Raw genomic sequence first — 23,988 nt, forward strand, 5'->3', positions numbered from 1 at the left:
TGTTAACAGTTCTGGGTAATTTATTTCTGAGAAGTGAGGGTATGTAGTTAAACTGCATATATTGATCTCAGAGTTGTATTTTTTACTTTCTCTTTACACAGTGGTATTGATAAAATGATGGGAAAAGATACTATCCCTCCAGAAAAAGGAATTTAACAGCAGCAAAATAAAATAAAAAAAAACTAAACAAAAAAACCCTCTGTATATTCCTTCTAATTTTTTTTACTTGTTAAATTAAAAACTTATAGGGACAGCTAGCAGCTGCACTTTAAAGTTCCTGATCTCTGCAGAAGGTGTTTATTTACACTAAATGCAGGGTCAGTTGCAGGCAGGGCAGAGTTATCAGAGGAAAAAGATTTTTTTTTCAAAAATTATGAGTGTTTTTCATTAAGAGGAATGTCCTTTCCACTCACCTTCCCCATGCCAAGTAATGAGGTTTGGCAAAATGTGTTTTGGCTCTTGAGCTTTAATTTTCTGTCTGATATTTGGAGACTTTTTATGGGAAACTATATATTTCACAAATGCATTTGATCAAGAGAGAAATCTCAATGTTCATGCGAGAAGATTATGGAAAGGGGAACACAAATTTATTGTTTTTTACAAAACCTGGCTGAAACTGCTGATGAAAATAATAAATTCTCCTTATGGTGGACAACAAAGAAAGTCTTGCAGTCTGCTGCTTTCCTGATGGAAGAGGAAAACTGCTTCCTTCTCCTCACTTCAACCCTATATGGGCATCATGGACCATGGCACGTTCTCAATAATGAGGTGAGCAGAAGGATGAGCAACAGTAGGCAAAGACTGCTCACAGTAACCTGTGAGCTTTTCTAGAGAGAAAACGAGTATCTGTGGGCTCAGCAGCAGCTGTCTGCCTGACCTGGGCACCAACCTCACAGAAGTTATTTAAGGAACCAAATCTCCTAATGTAAATGAACACCCTTCTCACATTGTCAGACAGATGTGAAAACTTTTGAAGACCCTCCAGGGAGATCTGATACACCTGACTTGCAATTTTGCTTTTCAGGGTACAAAATAATTTCAAAAGTGATTTTTTTCCTCTCCATTGGTGTTACAGGGAACATACTCATTTATTTGGAGAATGCAGCATGACATGGGCTGCAAGTGTGGGTACTGCTTGGATATGAGCTGGTTCCCCTGTCCTAAATGATCTCAGATGAAGAACCATTTGAAAAATCTAAACCATCTGAGGAGTACACACAGGTGATTCCTCACCTGTTCCTGATTCTAATACTGGAGTAAAAGGAATAAGTACCCCCTTTCTGGTCTCAGCAACCTCTGAAAGCTGGGGAGCAGCTGTGCAATCCAGTCACAGCCTTGGTCACAGTAGGGAATGTAATGATCTGTCTTACATGTGCCCTAGGCCTGTGGATGTTACAGGAGGGCTGAAGAGTGGGACTTGGATTGTTTCTCCTGAAAACCCATCATTTTTTGTAAGTAAGATTACTTTAAATGATCTGCATTTCTGTTCTGTTTTCTGACTCCTCCCAAATTTAATTCCTATGAATTTAGTGGCTGCTTAATATATAATTTCTTGTTAGGATATGCATAAGCATTAGCCTGGCCTTAACAACACTGTGCTTTCTAATCTGAAATTGTGTATTTTGGATTGATGACTGATGGTCTGAGTAACCAGCAGCTTGTCTTTTTCCCCAAAACTATTTCCTGGTTTACCTGAAACTTAATTTTGTTAGACTACAGTTTCTGATCTCTCTACAGATTAATTTTGCAAACAAGCCTTCTTGTAACTTTTTACAGTAATGTGTCTTCTTGTAGGAGAACGTCACCTTAATTAAGATGACTGCAGGGATTTCCCAATCTGTCATCTGTGCCCAGACTGCTAAACACAATTTCTGAAGTGACAGCCTCCCTGCAGACATCCCTGTTTGCTTCTCTAGAATTCCTTGACTCAGAGGATGAGACAAAGGGCCACCACTTTTAAGACCTGGTGTCTAGACTTTTGGATTTAGGCACATGGGTTTCACTAAAAGGGAAGAGTCTTTCTGACTAGAAGTGAGCTGATTTTCTAAAGTAGCTGTGAGGAAGACAGAAAAGCCTGGTTTTCATTTCTGCTCTCAAATGAGAGTTGTTAAGAGTCTGATTCTCCCTGCATATTAATAGATGGTTGATGCTTTGAAAGTCTGGATTAAATAATTGAGACCACAGACTATAGAATTAAAAAACTGAAATTAATTTTAAAGTAGCATCTCAAGTCCATGATGGTGTAAAAGAGGACACAGAGCCTAAATTCTCTAGTGGTCTGTATCTTCAGTGGTGACTGGTATTGACTGGCAAAATTAAATTTAAAACAAATTGCCTCTGTTCTGAATTGAGAAATCTTGCATTCCCTTGCTTTTGTTATAAATGGCTATAATATCATCAAGATGAAAGGAGAGCTGGAAAAAGTCCTTATAGTCCCTGTCTACAAACATACACACACACGTTGCACTATTAATATTATAATAAGTGTACAGTTATTTCAATATTTTTAGTTTTGCCATGAGTATATATATATTTTGCTGTCAGCTAATCATTAGTAGCTCTGTTACTCTGGGATGTGTGTGGTGCTTCAATTTAAAAAAAAAAAAATCACATTTTCTCATAATTGCGCCATTAAGTATTTCTGTATACAAATATTGTCATTTTGGTAATTTGGTATTTTTCAAGCTGTTTAACCATGTATATATTTCATACAGGTCATCTGATAATGTAATTAGTCCATTAACAATTTAGCAGAGCACCACCTTGAAAATCTCCCATAAATTTATGAGAAGATGGTCCAGGCCTTCAAGTTCTTAATATGACTTCCTGATACATTTAGCCCTATGACAAAATAGCATTTTTTTTTAATGTTATTGCCTTTGCAGGAAGGGGTCATATGCAAAGAATTTAAGCTTTTAGCATTTCTTCCAGAAATATATTTTGTTCTGTGGACTTCTTTCAGACTATTTATTTGTAATAGGTTGCACAAAGGAGAGAAGGTGAGTAAAGACATTAATGCTGTAGAAAATTTCCTATAGTTTGTCACTGGTGAGGAGAAACAGAACCTGATTACAAGGAAGGTTATATTGGTATGCAAGGTAAAGGAACCCCTTGTTCATGGCTCTGCCTTAAGAGTTAAGAGGCTCTGCAGACTACTCTATTTATATTTATGGCATTGTTGTCCAAAGTGCTTGGGAAGATGTACACCAGTTTGGAAGTATAGCACATTGAAATGGTTGTGCTTAAGTTTTCAAAGAAACCAGAAGGAAATTGATTACAGGAAAATGTGTGAAAATTTGTGGACAATATGTAATTCACCTGAAAATGCCTTGTTTGCTTATTATTGCCTGAGAATGTTTCTTTCACTTGAAAACAGTGAAGGAAAGCAAGGAGGTGATTTTAGACATCCAAGTTCCTTTAAAACCTGTGAGACGTACTACATACACAACCATGCCTATCATCACCACCATTCTACCAGCCTCAAGACTGTGGCACAGTCCCACCACTGAGCCCCTGGGGATCCCTTTTCTGGTCAGATAAGACAGTGCAGTTTGTGATGACAGGAGAGGGAATCAAGTTTCATGAAGGGATGTGCTAAGCCACAGTGAAGGTCCAGAATTAATTAATGTTTGCTGTCAAGTTCTTGTTTCCAAGAGGATTTTCTTTTTTACTGTATGTGGGAAAAGTACTTGTTTTTCTACCTATTTTATTAGTCAATCAGATTTCTAGAACTTTTTGGCATCATGTGAATTCTGCATAACTGATGTTCTCAAGAGATGGAGGTAATGGACAGAGCTCAGGGGAAATGCCCATTCATGAAATGAGGTACCAGAAAGCCTAGTGGGTAGAAGATGGATATGCAGAAGTTGATTTTGTAGTTATAAGAGTTATTTAATATCTAATTCAAATCTTATTACAAAAATTACAGTTAGAGGCCATTTTTAATGATGAGGTCTCATTGCTGCCAATTTTCAGCTCACTATGGAGACTGATTCAAAATTTACATCCATAAACATGCGGGTACACAGATGGTGAATTACAGATTTAACTCAATGGAGAGGCCAGGTGCTAAAAATACAAATTTGGATAAAATGTGGAAGGGAGAACAGAATGAAAAAGACTGACAGCTGTTCATTGTCTTGGCTTGACTAAATGTGACTCTTAACAGTCTGAGGAAGTAAGACACCAGGCTAGAAAATTAAAAACTTGACAGAGGTAAGAGTCTCTTGCAAAAGTCAGAGACATGCATAGCTGAGCACCTCATAATGAAACTATCAGGTATGCTCTAGGTTTCTTAATTTTTTTTCTTTATATGAAACAACATGGTGCTGATGCTGCAAATACTTCCCTGGACACTTAAATTGGTGGACTCCACATCTAAGAAGTACTTTTGTACAAGCTTGACCTCAATGCCCACTGGGTGAAGGTTTATATGGTTGCCTGGTATACGTACACAGGATCTAGATTTTTCAAGCACCAAATACTGTAATGCCCTATTTTTGGCATTGATCCCATCAGGATAAACTCCCCAAGCCTGATCCAGCTGCCTAATGGCAATGGAAAGTTCCTTGTTTCAAGATACCTTGGTCAGACAGATGAAAAGGTAAAGGCAGGGTATTGTTTAAACTCTGATCATTCTGATTCAGTGAGATCACATTGCAAGCACAGCCTCATGGCATTACCTCATTCACAATTTTAAAAATAATGCAGCTCCAGCTTCCATCTCAGGGGAGCATTTATGAAGAAAATAGGTCCTTCAACATTTAATTCAACATGTCTCAGCATGGGAGTAACCACAACCCTAAGCATGACCCTGAGAAGAAAAAGAATGTGCCATTGCATTTGTAGCTTGAAGACAAGAAAGCACAATGTCTCCTGGTGATGCTGGTGGCCAAGAAAACATTTAGTGCCATGGTGATACATGAGGCCTCTCCTTCTTTCTGACCCATCCAAAACCTAAGTGGCTAGTCCAAGCTAAGATGCAGTGTCCCCAAATAGCCAAAGGGAAAAGACTACAGTACAATTTCTCCTGTCCCAAAACAGCTGCTTTAAGATTGGTGCTGTCAGTCCTCACCTGACACTTCCCATGCAGAAGGAACCTAAACAGCTTTTCTTGGAAAAGAGAAGCAGCTGGGTTCCATGTGCTCTGTCAGATACACCTCTGAAGGGGTTTGACTCCCAGCTGGCATCAGGCCACTGGTCTGAGCAGAAACACCACAGCAATGGAGAGAACCAGCAGGTGTTGCTTGTGTAAATTCTGTCCTAGTTACTAAGATTAATACACACTGTGCTATCTATTCCTGGCCATGGACCATGTTGACTGTTGGAAACAGGCCTGTGCTCTTTGTTCCCTCTCAAAGCAGATGTGGTCTCCAGGTCATATGGTGAGTGGGAAAATTGCTCGGGGGTATGCCTACCAGTACGAAAGGGATAAAAATTCTTTCACCAGTTACAGCTAGCTTGAGTACTCTGTGAGGAAGCTTTTAGGGGAAGAAAATGTACTGTTAGATCCTTCACTGAAGAAAAGGGAAAGGAAAAAGCCTGCCTGGGAATTGGTAAAGGAGCTGAGCAGAGCATAAACACACTTTCACTAATAGGTCATGAGTTTGGTCACAAGTATAAATTATGCATTCCATGGTTTTGAGGAAGAAGGAATGGTCAAGAGCTGCCAAAAAGTAGGATTTAGAGGACCTGATGAGAGAAAGCTTCACTTTGATCCTTTCACACATGGTGGTTTGTCATGGCCAAAGGAGGGAGGCCCAGGGAACACTGGTGATCTGTGGAGAAGACATGAACAGCTGAAGAGTTGAATCAGAAATGACTTGTTGGCCATGTCTTTTGCAAGCAGGTGACATCTGGTAAAAATTAACTTGATCAGTGTGAAAATGAAGTGCTATCACCATAGAATACGGAAAAGACTGAAATAAATTTGCTTGATACAGTTAGGATTTTTCTATCAGAACAACTTTTCAAAGGATGGCATTGCTTTGCTGACACTGAAATATTTTGCATAATGGCATTTTTTTCAGCAAACATCTAATGAAACACAGAAGTGGCATTTCTGTCAGGGCAAGTACCCAACCAGGAGCCACAGTTCTGCCAGTTTGTCCCAGACTAACACAGCCATTCAGACTGTCTCAAAGCTGGACATTTGGGTCTTTTAAGGTACACAATTCCAGTATATTCCAGTCATGTTCCAACTCCAGGACTGGGGACCCCAGAAGCATAACAGCTCCAGACTTGAGCAGGAGACTATTCCTGGGAACTTTTTTCTTTCAATCAAGAAAGATCTTCATTCTCCCTCCATAGATTGAGTGTGTCTTTATATCTTAGATATAACAGCCATCATTCCTCATCCCCTTCTGCTGCTGGCATGGAGAATGTAGAGGAATCTGGATTTGAGACTAGGAAGGAGAGAGGGAGTGGGGGTTGGTGAAGGTGTATTTTTTTATTGTTATTATTCTCATTATACTATTCTGACCTTTGATTGACAGGAAATTAAAATTAAACTGATTTCCCTAAATCAAGTCTCTTTTGCTCATAACAGTATTTGGTGAATGATCTTTCCCTGTTCTTATCTTGACATGTGAACTTTTCTTTGTATTGTCTGTGCCATGCACAGCTCAGGAGGGCAGTGATAGAGTAGCTTTGGAGGGCAGGCACATGCTGCCCAGCCAGGGTCATCCCACCATGCTTTGTCTTGTTAGATGTGGCTCACCCTGTGCAATCTGTGCCTACTGAACATCCAATAGCCAGCCATAATGTGAGCAACCATTAAGTCAAGTGGAACAGAGGTGGGCATGGTGAGACCAGGTTTCCTCTCCTAAAAATCACCCAGCTCCCCAGATAAATGCAAGGAAGTATAGAAGACATCAACTAATGAGCATTTAAAGCAAGTGAGAAGTGGTTTCTGAGTGGTTCTTTCTTCTGTTGATGGCATTCCATCAAGGACAAACATTATGGGACTTTATAGGAGCTGGAGGGAAAACTCTTCTATTCCAGAAAAAATGTGTCTATGGGACAGTCACTCTGCCCAGTCACTGTATATTTTGCTTACTGAACTAAAGGGCTCTTTCTGCTCTTGCATTCAAACGCAGAGTGGATGTAGCACCAATTATGCAGTCAGGCACCTGTCACTATATCCATGTGCCAAACACATGGATAGGGCTGCAGAATTGGACCCTACAGCTGTGAAAAAGCAAATAAAAGATACATTAAAAGCAAATAAAATTATACATTAAATCAACCACACAACCTTGTCTGGTTTCATAGGAGCTTTATTTAATCAAGAATAGGAAATACACTGTGTTCTTTGAGTGGCATCGTAGCTTATGTTGGATCTGGGAGATTTTTGTAGAAGTGGACCTTGATGAGATGCTACAACATTGGAGGTTGCAAGAGACTTGAGACTGCCCATCCTGCTTCTGCAGCACACCTCAGCAAGGTATTTGTAAACATCAATCAAACACAGCATTCTTGATTAGCACCTTAGTAACATGACTGGATTACTGGAGGCCTCTAGAAATTGGACTGATAAGTTATATTGTTGTAATCTTCACTTTCTATGAGCAAGGGTTGTATCTCTGAAGAAGTTCCTCCTTTTTTCTTCCGGCAGGCCCTGGTGAGCCCTGTGAGCACCGCAGTAACAATGCCTCCAAACACAGCTGCTCCGACCAACCAAGCCCAGATCTGACGGGCTTGCTGAAGATAAGGTGTCAAAAAGTCCTGGAAGGACTGAAGAGCTTGAAAAATCAAACAGAAGAAGAAAGATCATTTAACTTGTTGTAGTTAAACAACAAAGGATCAAGAGTGTTAGAAATGGTCTGAGAGCCACAGTTTTAAATAAATCTCTTCAGCCCTGATACTCTGTTTCTCAAATTTCATGTCCAAGGCTGGCAGAGTTCACTGTCCCCAGCACTCCTCATGGTTTTGTCAAAAGTTCAGACTGTAACCCAAGAAGTTATGACCAAAGGTCCTGCTAGCTCAGCATCCTTTAGCAACAATAACTGAGGCAGAAGACTAAGGAGGGTTTAAGAACAGGTCAAGTCGATTACAATGCTTTCACTAAATACTTACCCAGCCTCCAAATATATGCAGGTCAGGCATTTCCTGAACCAGATGTGGTGTCGTTGTGTGTAATAGTCACTGGAGGATTTTTTTCCTCCTTCTTTTAAAGCTGCTCATTGAACTTTTATCACAACTTTTAGCAGCGAAAAGATCCTGCCTTAACTACATATTGAGTGGGGAAAAAAGCTTCCTTTAACTAATTGTCAACCTGCATTCTACTTGCTTGGACAGTTCCTATGTGGGGAGAGGCAGTAGATAACTATTCTGTGGTCATTCTGCACAAGAAATCCTCTTTCCTTTGTGAATCCAGGGCTGCTTCTCAATGTTAGATGATCAGCTGCCTTCTTGCTTTGTGATATGAATGTGTGTGCCTGTGTCTGTTTTTCTTGCCATGGCTTAATGAGTTATGAAAACCCTGCCAATACAGGGCTCTCACTTCATAGCAGAGGCTGGAAAGAAACCTGTTCAAAATGCACCCAACAACGCTGGCTTGAATTTGAAAAATAGGAATACGTGTCTGCTTGGGCTAAGGAGGATTTGGAATCCACATCTCCCAATTACTATCTCTAAAGGCCATTATTAGCAGTAATTACTAGCTAGTAGGGAAAAGAAAGAGTACCTCTATGGGCACCTTCTCTGGAAACTCTTATGGTGGTTTATTTTTGAATGCTTTTTATGCATCTGGTCTGATTTAGATGTACTCAACCATATTTAGAATGTTGTACCCCCACAAAGGCTGTAAATGTCTTCCTGTTATCTTGTATTTTCACTGGTGGCCAGAAAAACAATCCATATATCCTCTTGGGTCATGGTACTTCCAAGATTGTGGTGTTACAGGCACTGTGCTCTGAAAAGATGCTGCACCCCTGGGCCTGGGTGAGGGATGTAGCCAGGAAGCTGCGGGGTTTGGTGTGGCCCCCTGGCTACCTGCTACTAGTATTCCACGTGGAAAGGGATGAAACTGAAGGAGGAAGTCCCAGGGTAATCTAGAGAGACTTCAGGGCACTGGAACATTGAATTAAAGGAGTAGGTGTTCAGGTAGTATTCTCCTTCATTCCTTCAGATTCCCTCAGTAGAGGAAAATACTGAAAGAAATAGGAACACCCAACAGGTCAATACATAGCCAAGAGCCTGGTGCCATAGGTGGAATTTTGGGATTTCTGTCCACAGGGTGGTTTACACAGCACCAGGCCTGCTCATGTTGAATGGGGTACACCTGAGCCAGAGGGAGAAAGGGATCATGGCCCAGGAATTAGCAGGGCTGATAGACAAGTCTTTAAACTAGGCACGAAGTGGGAGTTTCTTGTGTGTTTGCTGTTCACTGGTTGTGTACCGCTGGGTGTTCAAAGGAAATACCTGTGAGACTTCCACAATCAAAACTTCAAAGATGTGCTAGGAGAGATTCAAATTATGGAGTCACTCAGCTTTAAAGGTACTGTTACTTGTCTTTGTAGTGGTGAAAAATTCACAGCTCCTACATACTTCATCACTCTCCTCATTATTACAGCTTGGAAAATCTTTTTTAGTGGAAAGGATTGTCAAGCACCGGAACAGGCTGCTGAGGGAATAGTAGAATCACTATGCCTGGCAGTGTTCAAAAATCCTATAGATGTGGTGCTAGGGTATGCTTTAGTTGTGGGCTTGACAGTGCTGGTTTTACACTAAGACTTCATGATCAAAGAAGTCTTTTCCAATCTAAATGACTCTGTGATATTATAAAATTCTTTCCACTAGGAGAGGGAGATTTTCTGGAGAAAAGTCAAGATTACATCTGTAAATTTACCTGTTTTCACTTCTGAAAGAAGGAAAAAAACTACAGAAAAAACTTAGTCCAGGTGCTGTGAAACAGCTCTTAACAGAGCAACTTGTTTTGACAGTTTTTGTTAGGTTGTATTGACAGCAATTAGTCTTCCAAATCTCTGTTACTGACACTAGCTTGTGTTTGTTTTCAGTGCAGGTTGTGGTCATTTTACAGCTTGTGGTTCCCATGTCAGGGAAAGCTGGGTGTCTGCTCCAGCTTCTGCTCAGAGCAGCTCCTCAGCAGCTGCACTGTGACATGTGCCTTGTGGTCCTGAGGGATGGGTTTCCATACACACTGTTTGAGGCCACTTCTGCTTCAGCACTGTCATACATATAAAATAATGAAGCTGCAATTAAAACTATGTATTCTTACACACTGCTTTGCTTTGCAGTGGAAAGCAGAGCTACAGGCATCAGTTTTTCCTTTGGGATGCAACAACATTATAATGTAGCATTAAAATGCCATTTTGTCATTGGATCCTTTCCAAGTTTTATTTCTTGTAACCAGCCTCTTCATGCTCTGTGTAGTTCTACTTCATCTCTTCTAAGTTGCTGGTACTGTAACTCAGAACTGCTGCCCTTCACAGAGTCGCAGAATCGCAGAATCATCAACGTTGGAAGAGACCTCCAAGGCCATTTAGTTCCACTGTCAACCCAGAACCACTTCTTTAAGAGCAAACAAGACAGGTTTTGAGAATAGGATGGGGCCAGATCTTGTGTGCTTATTGCTCATTCTGTCTTGTTCTCTTCCTGTGCCTTGCCTCTTTGTCCTCATCTAGAAGATCTCCAGAAATGCTGCCTTTTCTTGACCACATAGACCTTTGCTACTGACTTTTTTTTCTTTGATAAATTTTTCCCACTTGTCCAGTACTTCCTGTTTGCCAATCACTCTTCTGAGGAAAAGTCTGTATTTATACACTAGAGTGAGAAAGTCTGTATCTGTAATTTGAGAGTTCAACCATTTTCCATTTGTAACCAGTTCTTCCCTTCTGATATAAGAGATTAAGAGATAGCTTAAGCTTGCTTCTTCTCAGCAAGATTAACGAGGGTTTGAGCAACATCTGAGGATTATCTGGGCTTTCTGAACAAGGTTGAATTTCATTCATTGTGTTGATCTTTCAGAATAATTAAGGAACTACTTTCCTTACCTCTGTGTTAAAAAACATGGGCAGAATTTAATAGAATTTCCTTTTTTTGAGGGCTATGTGCTCCCCTGGGAAAAGGCAAGAATCCAAGAGGCAACAGAAATTAACTTTTGGATGGTAAGTATTTTTCCATTTCCTTCCTCTTGCGGTACAATTTCAGGATTCAGAATTTCTGAAAGTCATGGTATACGCCACTTTGTCTGAGCTGTACAATTCTAGCGATAATATGAGTTTGGGAAACTAATGCCTTAAATTAAAAAATACGTATATGTATTTCTGCTCTTGATCTGGCTGTTCCATGAGTTTATATTCCAGCACCTGGACTAAGTCTTCTCTGCATCTCACTCCCCAGTCTTTGCATACATCCAGGATTGCCTCGTCTCAGGTGCAGAATCTGACACTTCCCCTTTTTTAAACCTCATATGGTTGGTGATTGCCCAGTCCTCTAATTTGCTGAGGTCTCTGTGCAGGGCCTCCCTGTGTCAAGGGAGTCAACAGCTCCTCCCAGTTTTGTGTAGTCTCCAGACTTGCTCAGTATCCCTTCCAGTCTTGTGTCCAAGTCATTTATGAAGATGTTGAAGAGCACAGGACAGAGGAGGGTGGCCTGCAGAACCTACTAGTGACAGGTCCTCAGCCTGATGCCACCCCATTCCCTGTAACCCTTTGTGCCTGACCCATGATCCAGTTGTTCACCCATCACATAATGAAACCAGAAATGGGAAAACAAGCAGGTACAATTTGGGACTATATTAAAGAAAAAAATCTGGAATTAGAAGGGTTTTTTTTTTTATCTTCTCATATTACAGACATATTCCAGGTTATAGGCAACAAATTTTACATTTCCTCTTTTACCCAAAATGATAATGTTACCTGGTTCTTGCAGATATTCATAGTCATACCCCAGCTCTCTTGAGGGTTTAAAAAATTCTCCATTTCTGTAAAGGGGGATGAAGGGGACCATGTAGTTTTCTCGATTGTGCCCAATGGGTGCATTAGCTGCTGGGTACACTTCTAGCATGGGCCTGTGTCTTCTTAACCATCGTTCAAAAATGCTGTGGAGGAAAAAGCATGATAATTAATAATAGGGATTAGCAGAAATTTTCTTCTTGATGATTAAAAGAAAGTGATATTTTTTTTTTTTTTTAAATGCTGGAGACAGAGTTGCGTGCAATGTCTTGTGTTTATGTGTGTAATGCTTTCCAAAGTTCCAAATTTGGGGTTATCCACTTCAGTGCTGAGTTCCTATGCAAGCCTACAAAAAGCAAATGCCTGCAGTGCTGCAAAGAGTCTGAATATGCTTTTAAATTCCATAAATGTAAATCATTCTCTTTCTGTGCTCAGCAGTTCATGTGGTTGTGGGGGATAGAGAGAAATGGATTAAAGACCTCAATCCTTCCTCTTCACTCTCAGAAACATTGGTAGCTAGTTGTGAATGATCTTATTTCTAGCTGCTCTATCCTGTTCTGCTAATATCTTAGCAAGGGTTTTCACATCTGCAATGCAGTATGGCTACATCCTGATCCTCTGGACATCACCAAAGGAGTGGAAACATCTCAGGCAGAAGGGATAAGCTGACAAAGCAGGCCAGCTGTCAGTCTCCAGCCAGAGCTTCTTCACTGACTTTAGTGTCTGAACTTCTGTTTAACATGCTCCTCTCTCCCAGCTCCTGTGCAGCTTTATTTTACCTCTTAAATATGTCATTCCAGAGGCACTGCCAGTATCATTGATGGGCTCAGCTGTGGCCAGTGGCAGGTCTGTCTTGCTGGAGCAAGCTCCATCTGACATGGGGACAGTTTCTGATACATTCTGTTAGAAGCCAACCCTGTAGCCCCCTAACTGCCAAAAACCTTGCCATGTAAAACAATAGAAGCTGTTCCCCACACCTCCAGCCTCAGCTGCTCTGTTCCATATTTCTCTACCAAACTTTCTTCCATTAGCTGTTTGTCACCACAGGGCTGTGTGTCTGCTCTTTAACTTGTATGCAGAAAGCTTAAAGGCTGCAGTAGGGGAAGTACATAGTGGCATTTTCAACTTAACTACTGAATGTTGAATGTGATTGGAAAGCAAAATTAAGAACCTTCCAAAGCATTCTCAGTTCTCCTCCCTTTGAGCTTTTCCTTCTCAACTCTTCACTTTCAATCCTCAAATCCTTTCTCTGATCCCTTTGTGTTTATTCACCTGAGTGTGCCAGGTTGGAATAGGGAAGGTGGAAAAATGCTGCAGATGCAGCCATCTTCTGCAGGAAGAAAGAGAACTTCATACCAAATCCAGAGATACTGATGAGAGGTAATTACCAACATCAGGCTCAGGGAGGGATCACTGGATTAATTTATCAGTTATTAGGGGTAGAAATGGTCTAAAGAGACCTGTAAATTGTGCTTTAATGGAGATCTCAGCTCAACAGTTACTCCTCCCCAGCACTGGCCACTGACTGGAAGACATGGACTTCCCTCCCCTGTTGCTGTTCAGGGACTCAGGTTATCTGAGAAATACAGTCCCTAATGCAAGTGCAAATGCTCAGGGGTATCAGGATATCTGCAGGTTATCAAGCATTTCTGCCAGTAGACTTATACCTCATATTTCTGGGCAGAAATATTAAGAAACACTCTGCATAACCCACCAAATTAAAGCCCTCTCATACTCATCAACATACAAGTAGGGAAAAAATCTTTGTTCTCTTTTTAGGATCAAAAAACTCTAATAAATGAAAACATGACTGTGATCATACACCTTGTCTACCCTTTACAGTGCAGGTATTAATTTTGATTAAAATTTTAATTTGTGTCTACCTTCTTCAGTTAATTTCATCAACCCTGTCTGGAAAAAAACTCTCATCTGAATAATAATGTTTAGTTGAAGCTTTCAGATGCATAAATTTAAGTGATATGAAGACTTCAGCTTGAGAGTTATCTCAAGAAAGTTTGGATAAAAACTCTTATCTTTGGAGAACAGCATGAAAAATTCAGTAATCACTAAAAAAAGACAAAGAATATAAAGAAGTAATTTAGCTTGAGGGGGAGTGGGATGTGGGGAAGTGTTGTACTCCAATCTTTTCCCTGCCTGTTTTTCACTCATGCCTTGGGTAAAGTCCCCTGACTATCAAGCCTTATTTTCCTAGCAGTTTTAGATGGGAGCTGAGCTATCTCTTCTCTGCAGTACAAAGTTGTTAGAGATGCAGAGATGCTCTGGTTATGGCAATATTTTAAGAAGGCAGAAGTGGGACTTGATCAGGTTTTTAATGTCTGGTGATGACCCATAACCTAACTTTGGAATGCTCAATCTGAGGTACTTCCTGGGGCCTGATTTTTAGAAAATGCTGAGCAGTCACAACCTGAAAATCCAGAGGGCTGATGAGCACAAGGTTCAGAGCTAAAAGTCATCATTTGCCTGAAAGAGCCTTGCAAGAAATGCCCTGAAATGCAGCATCCTTGCTGCATGAGTTAAGTGTTGCTGTTGCCTAAGGGCTTTCAATAAGAATCCTTAGGCCAGTAATCTTTCAAGCAGAATGCAAATGCAAAACATTTCCATGGAAATGAACATATGTACTTTTGGATTCCTTCATTTGCAATGTGGTTCCCACATGAGGTATCAAGCTTTGCTTAGCAGTAGCAGGAACATTGAATTGCCTGCCCTTGCAGCTGATCTTTAGATTCAGATGTGATCTTATGCCTCTAAATCCTGATGTGATGAGTTTTGCTGATGCACAAGATATGTTGCACAATTCATTGAGTTGTTTGGGAACAGTTCCCTCCATTAGCTGGCACAAGATCTTATCATCTTGGCTGAGAATTCTTACATTGAATATATCTGTATGCCACCATAGAAATCTCAGAAACATTCTTTAAAGTTTAAGAGACACATTTTCTTTTACTCCCTTCAAAACAGCTTGTCATGTGCACTTACGTTTTAGTAGCCTTTGGTTTTTTGCTTTTGGGTTTTATCTGACACTTTGAAAGATTAGAATCATATTCTGTTAATAAAATGATTGGGTGAAGTTGCATTTATTATTTCAATTTAAAAGCTTGTTCAGTAAGATACACTCAAAACAATTTTTTTCTTGTCCAAATAATGCATGGTGATTTGTATTTTCAAGAGAGTGTTCATGTATTTTTTTAAATTTTGTGTGAGAAACTGGCAGATTTAGTATGTCAATAATATTTTTACGTGCATTTCATCTGTTTGTATTCCTCCTTTTAAGGGGGACACTGCCATTTCCCTGCCTTACTCATATTTTGTAAGTAATGGCAGAAGAACCTTACTATTGCTTTTCAAGAACAGTTTTCCAGCTAAATAGAAAAAGAAAACTCTCAATTGCATCCAGCTGGGGAGAAAAACCCATGGACAGGGCACAGCTTCAGCTGTATTTCTATTGGCAAAGTACAAATGGTTCTCCTTGGGCACCATAAGGCATTTCATACCAGAGAGCTACATTTTATATCTCCCCAGCCAAGACCATTAACTCCCTTCATACATTTTTAAGGAAAACTGAAATCCTGAAGTAGCCTATGGCTTTTGCTGTCAGCTAGGTAGTGACACTGGCACAGTGTTCTGTCCTTGAGGACTTAATTGAAAAGATTTGGGCCAAAAAAAAAGCAGCATATTTGAAGAAAGTAATCACACTCTCTTTTGTTTCAGAGCACTGTGACCATTGTGTCAAACATCATAGAATACTTTTTCCTTCAAATAAGGTGCTTTCTCCAGCCCTGACTATACTTAAGGCAGATAGCATCAAATATTTTCTCTGTCAGGGCTATCCTTTCCTGAAGGCAAAGAGAACACGTCTGAAGAGCTATGACGGATCACTGCAATTCTTCCATGTGCCTTGATCTATGGAGACAGCTGTTTAATCTGATAACAGGCATGGGGTTTCCATGACAGAAAAAAATCAGTGTTTCCATCATCAGATGCTGATCTGCTTACAGCTGGCAGAAGTTTTTCTTTTCTTCCCGTAAGCAGCCATGTAAGATATTTCCCTTTAGTATCTTGAAAATGTGTGGCTGTTTCCTGTTCTTTTCTTAGGAGCTACAACCTTGGAAGAGCCTAGGTCTGCAGAAATGATGCTACATGCAGAGAGACAAAATGCTGAGGTGATTAGCTGGTACCTTCATAGAGTGACAAAGCTCCTGGTAGAAAAGCCAGGTTTGTAGCAAAACAGCAGACCTTAATTCCCTAGAACTGTTGGTTGTCTTAGCAAACCACTGCTCTTATGTTCTTTTCATATGAACCTCTCCATCCTTCCTTGGACCTGAGAGCCTAAGAAAGCAGGACCATGAGATAAGGTCATCTCCAAGGCCATTTTATTCTGTATTGCCTCCCTTTCTTGACATAATTTAACTAAAGGTAACAAAAAGGACATCTAAAGACTCAGATCAGGCTCTGCTATAGCTAATCTCCATACTAATTAAGTGGGGAAAAAAAAAAAAGAGCACTGGACATAAATTTAGTGAGAAGGAGAGAAATCTCTCTGGCTCCTACAGAAGTCTGGTTGGTTACTTTCTTCCTCAGCATCTAGACAAAGAGAGCAAGCAGATAAGTAGCTATTTGTATAGCTGGAAGTGATATTTTCCAGAGACAGAGGCTTTTTTAGCAATTCCAGCTAGACTGGCATCACTCGGGAGATGTTGGCAGTGCTAAGGGAGCAGATGGGATGTGAGCATGGTGGGAAGACAAGGAGGGATAAAGGAAAGAAGAGAAGAGCTAACCAAAAGTTGCTGGGAATTTTATTTGGAAAATGGAAATGGAGAGAACCCGGCCTGGGATTAGAAGCAATAAATCGTAAATCCTTGAGGATGATCGGTCTATCTAGCAGGGTCACAGGCAAGCAAAGCTTAAGAAAGAGAAATTTAAAACATGGGAAATAACTAAATTAGGTAGAGGTTAGTCTCCTGATACCCTTAATGCCCTTTGCTTTTCTTCAACAGCAAGCAAAATTGACTTGGAAAGGGTAGTTTTTATTTAAAGGCATTGGGCAGATTAAAAAATAATTCTGTCTAGATTAGAGAAAGTACTGTTTGCATCTGGAAGACTTCTTCCTTCTCTTGAAGAAAAGTGCCCAAACTGAATACCCCAAATAAGAGGCCCAAGAACTGAAAGAGACTGGAGAATAATTTGAATTTTGAAAGTGCCCTGTCTCACATTTAGTGCTAAGAGAGGCTCAGTCTCTCTAAAGTTCATTTCCAAAATAGAATTTTTTGAGTAGATGTAATATCAAAGTAGTTACTAGATTATGATAATCAACACCCTATGCAAGGATTATTTTTGTGGTAGGAAATAAAATTTTAATATTGTAGAATGGGTTGGATTTAGACAACTGTAGATTAAAATAAGGTTCAGTTTTGGATTTAAACCTTGGAAAAATTGATCATGGGGCATGATAAATTCACTGTCACTTAAGGTCTGATTCGGTCAGAAGCCATGTTTAATGCAGAAATAGCTAAGGAAGATAATCAGGTCAGAAGTATTCAAAAAAAAACATAAAGGCAATGAATACTTTTTCTGCATATTGGAGAATTCTTAGAGACTCTTGCAGGCCTCATTTCATGCTACACAAAACAGGCAGAGAGTAAAAATAACTTACCTAAATCCATACCAGACACACTGTAGGGAAGTGGGACCTCAGCAGCGGGGCTGCTTTGTACCACACTGAAGCACCCCTAAAAGTTAAGTTATACCACTGCAAAGCATGGGGTCTTGATTTTATTTAAATTTTTTTGTTATATAACAGTATATGGGTCACTGTAACTGCTGATGAGCTTAATACTTGCATCTATCAGCTCTAATATGTTCCAAAGAATTGGTATGTGGCAAAAAGTAATAATGACGCCTACCTGGTATGTAGATGCTTTGTCAGTTTAAATTTTCATTCAGGGAAAATATACTTTGCTTTTGCAAAGCATTGTAGTGTGGTATGGTGAAAATTAAAGCCATCTATAAAAGACATGGATATATCACTTCTATTTAATTACGTATAAATAGACTCAAGTATTTCCTTTGTTCTGCTCCATACATACCAGGTCATACAAAATGAAATTAAATGAGCTGTAGAGGAAAATTAATTAAAAAACCCAAACAAACAAACCCACCTTGGTTTAACAAGTGGTGGGAAAATAGAATTGAGGATGATTAAAAAAAAGGCCACCAATATTTTTTTTCCTACAAAAAATATGAATTCATATTATTTTATTAATAATATCTGCAATGGGATCATAACTAATTAAAGGATGAGCCAAGAAATAACTGGGTTTATGCTGCCAGTGGGAGATACCAGGCAGAATACAAAAGCATTGCTGTATGTAGGCTGGATTCCTTCCTACTGTTCCAGATATTGTTGTGCACTCTGAAAAAACATGCTGCTCACAGGAAGAAAATCTTAATGTAGAAAAAATAGAGCTAAAATATAAGAGTAGACATTTTTCTTAATCATTTTGCGAAGAGTCCCTTCTAAGGGCCGTTTCCCAAGTGTGATACCACAGTCATGAGCAGAGGTACTCTTGGCTGAGTGTAAGAGGAGAAACCAGACCTTAAATATCCACTTGTAAGACTGAGCCACCTCAGAGGCACTGGCTCATAGTGTAAACTAACTGTCCCTTCAGGAAGATTTAACAGAAATATTCCATCCAGTGTGTTTTACCTGGTAATGAAGGGCAGGTGGAGAGAGGTGAAGGGGGAAGAAGGGGGTTGAGTACCTCTGTGTGAATTTCTGTCACACAAAAAGGAGCAAGAGGTATGGCCAGTGGGAGAACTACAGTCACGTTATGGTGAAGACTCATGGTCACTCTGCGTCCTCTTCACTGCAGGGGACACAGCACAGGATTTCCTCCTGCCTCCTTGTCCTCACAACCATGCCATAAGCAGGATTAAGGAATTTATTTGTTTAAAACCAAACCTCTCTTCTTTTCATTTGTTCTGGAATAGTTTAGGTGAGGTAAAGCCATGGATCTGATTCATAACTCTTTTGTGTGATGGCCAGTATCAGCACAATTGGGGTGGATATCTTTGGGTACCACTGGTTACCAAGTAGGACTTTTCTTCTTCCTAACCTATGTACTAGGTAAAACTGACTGAAAACAACATTGAAATTGTGCCCTTTGTTTCTCAATAGCCTGATAAACCTGTGCCTTAGTAGAGCCTGCACTCAGTATTAACCAGTCAGCTGCTAGACAGCTGCTTTGTAAGCCACTAATAAATTTGGCAGGTTCAAATCCAAAGCCGTGTCCTTTGCTGTGCCAGGTTTGACGTGGAGACTTTCATTCCTCATCTCCAGTTGTGAGACTGAGGCGAGGTCAGACTGACTATGCCAGAAGGAATACAGAACGTTGTTGCTTAGGGCTCATTTATACAATTTATTTCAGTATCGTGAGATCTGACATGTTGTACAAGAAATCTGGCAAGCAACATGTATTTGCATTTGGAAAGAAAAGAAAAAGGAAATAAATTAAAGAAAGCTGAAATGCCAGCCCAAGGACTGTGATTACACAATAGTCATCACTTTAAAAGTTGGCATAGTCAGCTGGTATTGCAAAGTCACCTCAGGTAATTCCCATCCCAAGCATTTAGGAGAAAGATTGGTGCTTCAGTCCTGGACGAGGTGCTGATGTTGAAGCTGTAAAGTCAAGGCACTGTAGTGTTTGCCAGTGTATGCAGTTATATTGCAGTATTCTCTTTTGCTCTTTTTAAGTTGGCTAAAGACGCTATAGGGACTCTCAGGAAGTAAACAAATTACACTGTCATAATGCAAGTGCCTGATTAAAAATTAAGACGCTGCCCTCAATTATTGTGAAAACCCATCCAAAGCCTTTGAGGCTGTGTCCCCCACTGGTGAATCACTGCTGAGGATTGCCCTGGGTTACAGTGCTTATTCTGTCTAGTCCCAGCTGCTGGAGAACATCCAGGGGCTTCCCTCATCAATTCCAAGCTGCAGTGTGCAGCAAGGATCTTTGGACAACTTTGCCTCTTCCCCAGACCCTCACAGTACCTCTGTGAAGTTACTCCTACGCCCCTGGGCAGCCACCAGAGACACCTGTGCATGTGTGTGTGTATGTGCCTGCTCATGGGAGCAGCAGCTGAGGACTGGGGGGCTGGGTTAGCAGCTACACTGGGTGCCTAAGGCCCCTTCCTGGGGAATCCAGCCTGTGTGTGGATATATCTCTATATGGATGTCTATTTTCCCATGACAGGCTTTCATCATGGTCAGACAAACAGGTAAAGAGGATGAGGCTGTTGGTGCTGTTGGGTTTTTTTTTGTGAGTGCTGTGTTTTTGGTGTTGATCTCCATATCTGGTCAAGCATGTTTGCATATATGCATATACATATATATACACCTAGTGTGTAAGTGTGAGGTTGGGAGTACATGCTCAACCTCAGTATTGGCTGCACCCGAAAACATGAAGCTGTGGTAGCCACACCTCTTTGGGCTTCTAGATTTACCAACACTTAAAAGATAGACTTACATAACACAGAAAAAGAAAAGAAAAGATGTTTTAGCCTGGTGGAGCTGTCTTCCCACATAATACCATGCTTCTGATTTTTTTTCTCAGAGCGTGTATTCCCCATGTAGATCAATTTTATGCATCTAAAATATGAATACTTATTTTCAGGAAAGGTCTGACCTACTTTGTTGTTTCCCTTTACTTCATCTTCTGAACAAAAAGTGGGGATTTGTTTTTGTGGACTTGAGTGGAATAGACCACCTGAAACATGGAGACACAATGTGCAGAGGACATAAAGCCCCTTCCTTATTCAGCAAGATTTATATTGATTGCTGGCTGTCTCCTAAAGTACCACTCTCTGAGTGAGGTATAATAATACACTATAATATATAGTATACACTATGCTGACACCTTCCCACCCACTACAAAGTACCACCAGAGCTGGGGAGACATGTGACATCTGGGGATCTTGGTACTGCTCTGCTTCATGGATCTCACTAAAAGAATTTAAATTCCTTTGTTCTCACTGCACAAACTAGATGTTTGGAAAATGTCAGATAAAAGAAACAAGAAGGAGGGAAGTGACAAGGAAGTGACAGCCAATCCCACGTAAGAGAAAACCAATGCCACTTTGCCTATGTCCCACTTCCTTGACAACCTCAAGGTTACTGCAGCTGCCGCATTCATAGAATCACAGAATATCCTGAGTTGCAAGGGATCTGCAAGAAACACTGATTCTGTCTCCTGTCCCTGCACAGGACACCCCAAGAGTCACACCGTGTGCCTGAGAGCATTGTCCAAATGCTTCTTGAACTCTGTCAGGCTGGTGCTGTGACCACTTCCCTGGGGAGCCTGTTCCAGTGCCCAACCTCCCTCTGGGTGAAGAACCTTTCCCTAAACTGGGGAACTGTTTCCTGATCTTCTCCTTTTTGAACCTAGATCTTCCCTGACACAATTCCATGTCATTTATGTGATATTTTTAATATTTCCTCTACTAATGTGATTTAGAGCTTTTCCCCCTTATCTGTCAAACACCCTTAATGCGTCTGTAGGACAAAGAGAAGGGTCTTCAGACTTTTCATCTGAAACTTTTCCTCTTTATGTTAAACAACTTGAGCTTCCACAGCTGTTTGGAGAAGATGCAAGTTGGATCTGTCATTGCTGCTTTGCATGCTTATTTGGCTGCAGAGGGCTATATAGCTTCCCCTCATTGCTCCTAAATAATCATGTAGTCCTCCAAGTGTTTCTTTCCTAGAATAAAAAATGTCACCAGTTCCTCAAGCCTCTTGTGAAAATATGCTGCTCAAGCATCAGAATCCTGCAGAGAATTCAGATAAAATGATCCTGAGCAGAGATCACTGCTCCCTGTTCCTCTCTCAGAGAGGGTTGCTGAAGTCCTGTAGTTCTATTTCCCATTTGCTATCACAATTTCCTTTGGTTACATTGCAGACTGCTTAACCCTTCCCAGGGATGTCATGTAGCTACCTGAGGCTTCAATTCCATTGCATGTAAGTCTGGGCTCCCCTGCCACAAAGCTTAACAAGCTGAGCAGTTCTATAGCCTAGTTTCCCAGTAAAGAAACCTTACTGGAATATTACTGGTTTTTGCCTTCTCAGAAAACTGGATAGGATGAAACAAGTGCCAAGCCCAACTTTGATCAGTTGCAGTTATATTATCATATAAAGAGCTTTATTTCTACTAAAGAGAAAGATAATAGATAAACTAAGTTTGACATTAAGGACGAGAGCTGAGTGTTGGAAAAAATGTGTAGGAATCCATGCAGAGGCATGGATATTCTCTAGCCTAGGACTAGGTAGTGCCTTAGCCTAACCCAGTTATTGGCAAAATAATCTAATTCCTGTGGGAGCTTATTCCGAACCTCTGCTGGAAAGAAATGAGTTTAAATGATGATTAGCTGCACTGAGGTTCTGTCAGATATCTGATCTAAACTCAGTTGCTTTTCTTAGTCAAGTCAGCCTTTGTTTAGCACCAATGAAAGTTGTAAACTTTTCTGAGGTACCAGAGAGAAATTCTTGTTCCTTAAATAGCTGTCATCATGTGTGTTGTTTCACCCCTTACTGACAAACCAGAGCAATGTTTTGCTGGAGATACTTGTTTTCCATTCAGATTTAGTTCTCCAATACTCTCCAACACTTCAAACCCCAAGTTATAGATGAGACATAATGGGGTGTCCTGTGTGCTTTGTAAATAAGGAAATACAAATGCAACCCTGTGCTGCATTGAAAACAGAAGTTAGCTTTTGATGGACTGTATATCCTATGTTAAATTTCTCAGGTTCATTTTTGCCATGGTTTGTGGCTAACACTAAATCATCACTTGAAGTTGTAGATAGTAAAAATGCTAGCTGCCCCAAAGTTTAGTAACTACTTTTCCCTGAAGAGAAAGATGACAAGCAGATTAAAATGGACTGCTGTGGAGGTAGCCAGACTGACACTATGGAACCTACTTTTGTGCTTTGCAATTCAGTTCTTTTGAGACTTAAAGATTCTCATTATTGAGGTTCACAAGGGCATATAATACATAAATCACATCTATGGAAGTGAAGTGATAATTTCTTTTGATGAATAGGAGGTAGCTACATGTGGGTGAGTAAAGTACCATGTTTTCTTGTGACTTTTTTACAATTTGAACAATTACATCAGCTGTTATTTCAGAAGTGCTGCAGGAAGGAAATGCTAGCTGTCTGCATCAGAGCTCATTTTGATTGCTGTGCCACAGGGAGCTTCCTCCTCCTCCAGCATTAAGAGAATAGGTGAAGACTAACCATGCAGCTCTTGTGAAGTTTCAGGGCAGTGTAACCTTTCCTTTTAAAAACCAGTTATTGTTTGCAAAATATGTGGTGTACAAAGTGATCCATTCAGTAATTGTGTTGGCTGAACTAAAATCTTGTGGTAAGACTGATGTGAAACCTGCACTTTAAATGGGACTATTTGAACTGAACCTGCTATATAATTGACTTTTATGAACAGAATGGATCATTACAAACATCTAGCCTGAATAATGACATGGCAGGTGAGATTGCCAACTGCTGTATTTCACATATAATTCAGAAGATGTCTGCTTAATCTCTCTCTGGTCATTCCCCTAAAACAAGGTGGAGCATTAGCACTATAGGTTATATGTATGCTTAATCAATAAAAATAATATTTATCTCCAGAGCCTGATCCTTGTCCTTATTTCTCTCTGTGTCTGCCTCTGTATGGTTTATCTGTGGCTATCCAGAGGACTTCTTAAAGGTAGTAACATTCTTAAATGCATGTGCACCCTCAAGTGTACCACATCTATTCAGTCCCTCTCTGTTCACTGAGGGAGGCATGCTCAAAATCTGGACTCCTTCACTTTTGCCTCTAGCAAGGCTAGATGATAGGTGATGTGACCCTCCAAGGCCTTTCCTTCCTCCCTTTGGGTGCTTTGCAATTGCAGCTGCTCAGGCTTACTGAAGTAGAAGTTAGAGCCCAATATCTTGGTGTGTGATTTGCCTTTCAGCCCCAGACAGAGCCATATCAAAGCAGAGATACTGGGGAGCT

The 23,988-nt window shown here is 40.4% G+C and overlaps 1 protein-coding gene and 1 long non-coding RNA gene across 2 annotated transcripts in view; one reads left to right on the top strand and one right to left on the bottom strand.

Moving 5' to 3' along the window:
• The first annotated feature begins 1,294 nt into the window (after positions 1-1,294).
• Positions 1,295-23,617, top strand: LOC111922034 (uncharacterized). The gene is made up of 3 exons (XR_015284849.1): positions 1,295-1,451; positions 7,616-11,129; positions 21,199-23,617. It is a non-coding gene; the product is annotated as an uncharacterized LOC111922034 (long non-coding RNA).
• TYR (tyrosinase) overlaps positions 7,348-23,988 on the bottom strand; it is a 42,620-nt gene continuing 25,979 nt past the window's right edge. Inside the window, exons 4-5 of the mRNA XM_023921247.2 lie at positions 11,883-12,064; positions 7,348-7,742 (exon numbers count right to left, since the gene is read on the bottom strand). Of these exons, the coding sequence (XP_023777015.2) occupies positions 7,519-7,742; positions 11,883-12,064 (406 nt within the window). The 3' untranslated portion in view covers positions 7,348-7,518. The remainder of the gene's footprint in view (positions 7,743-11,882; positions 12,065-23,988) is intronic.

Source organism: Cyanistes caeruleus, chromosome 3 (genome assembly GCF_971803275.1).
Source record: "Cyanistes caeruleus chromosome 3, bCyaCae1.hap1.1, whole genome shotgun sequence".
NCBI classification, from domain to species: domain Eukaryota; kingdom Metazoa; phylum Chordata; class Aves; order Passeriformes; family Paridae; genus Cyanistes; species Cyanistes caeruleus.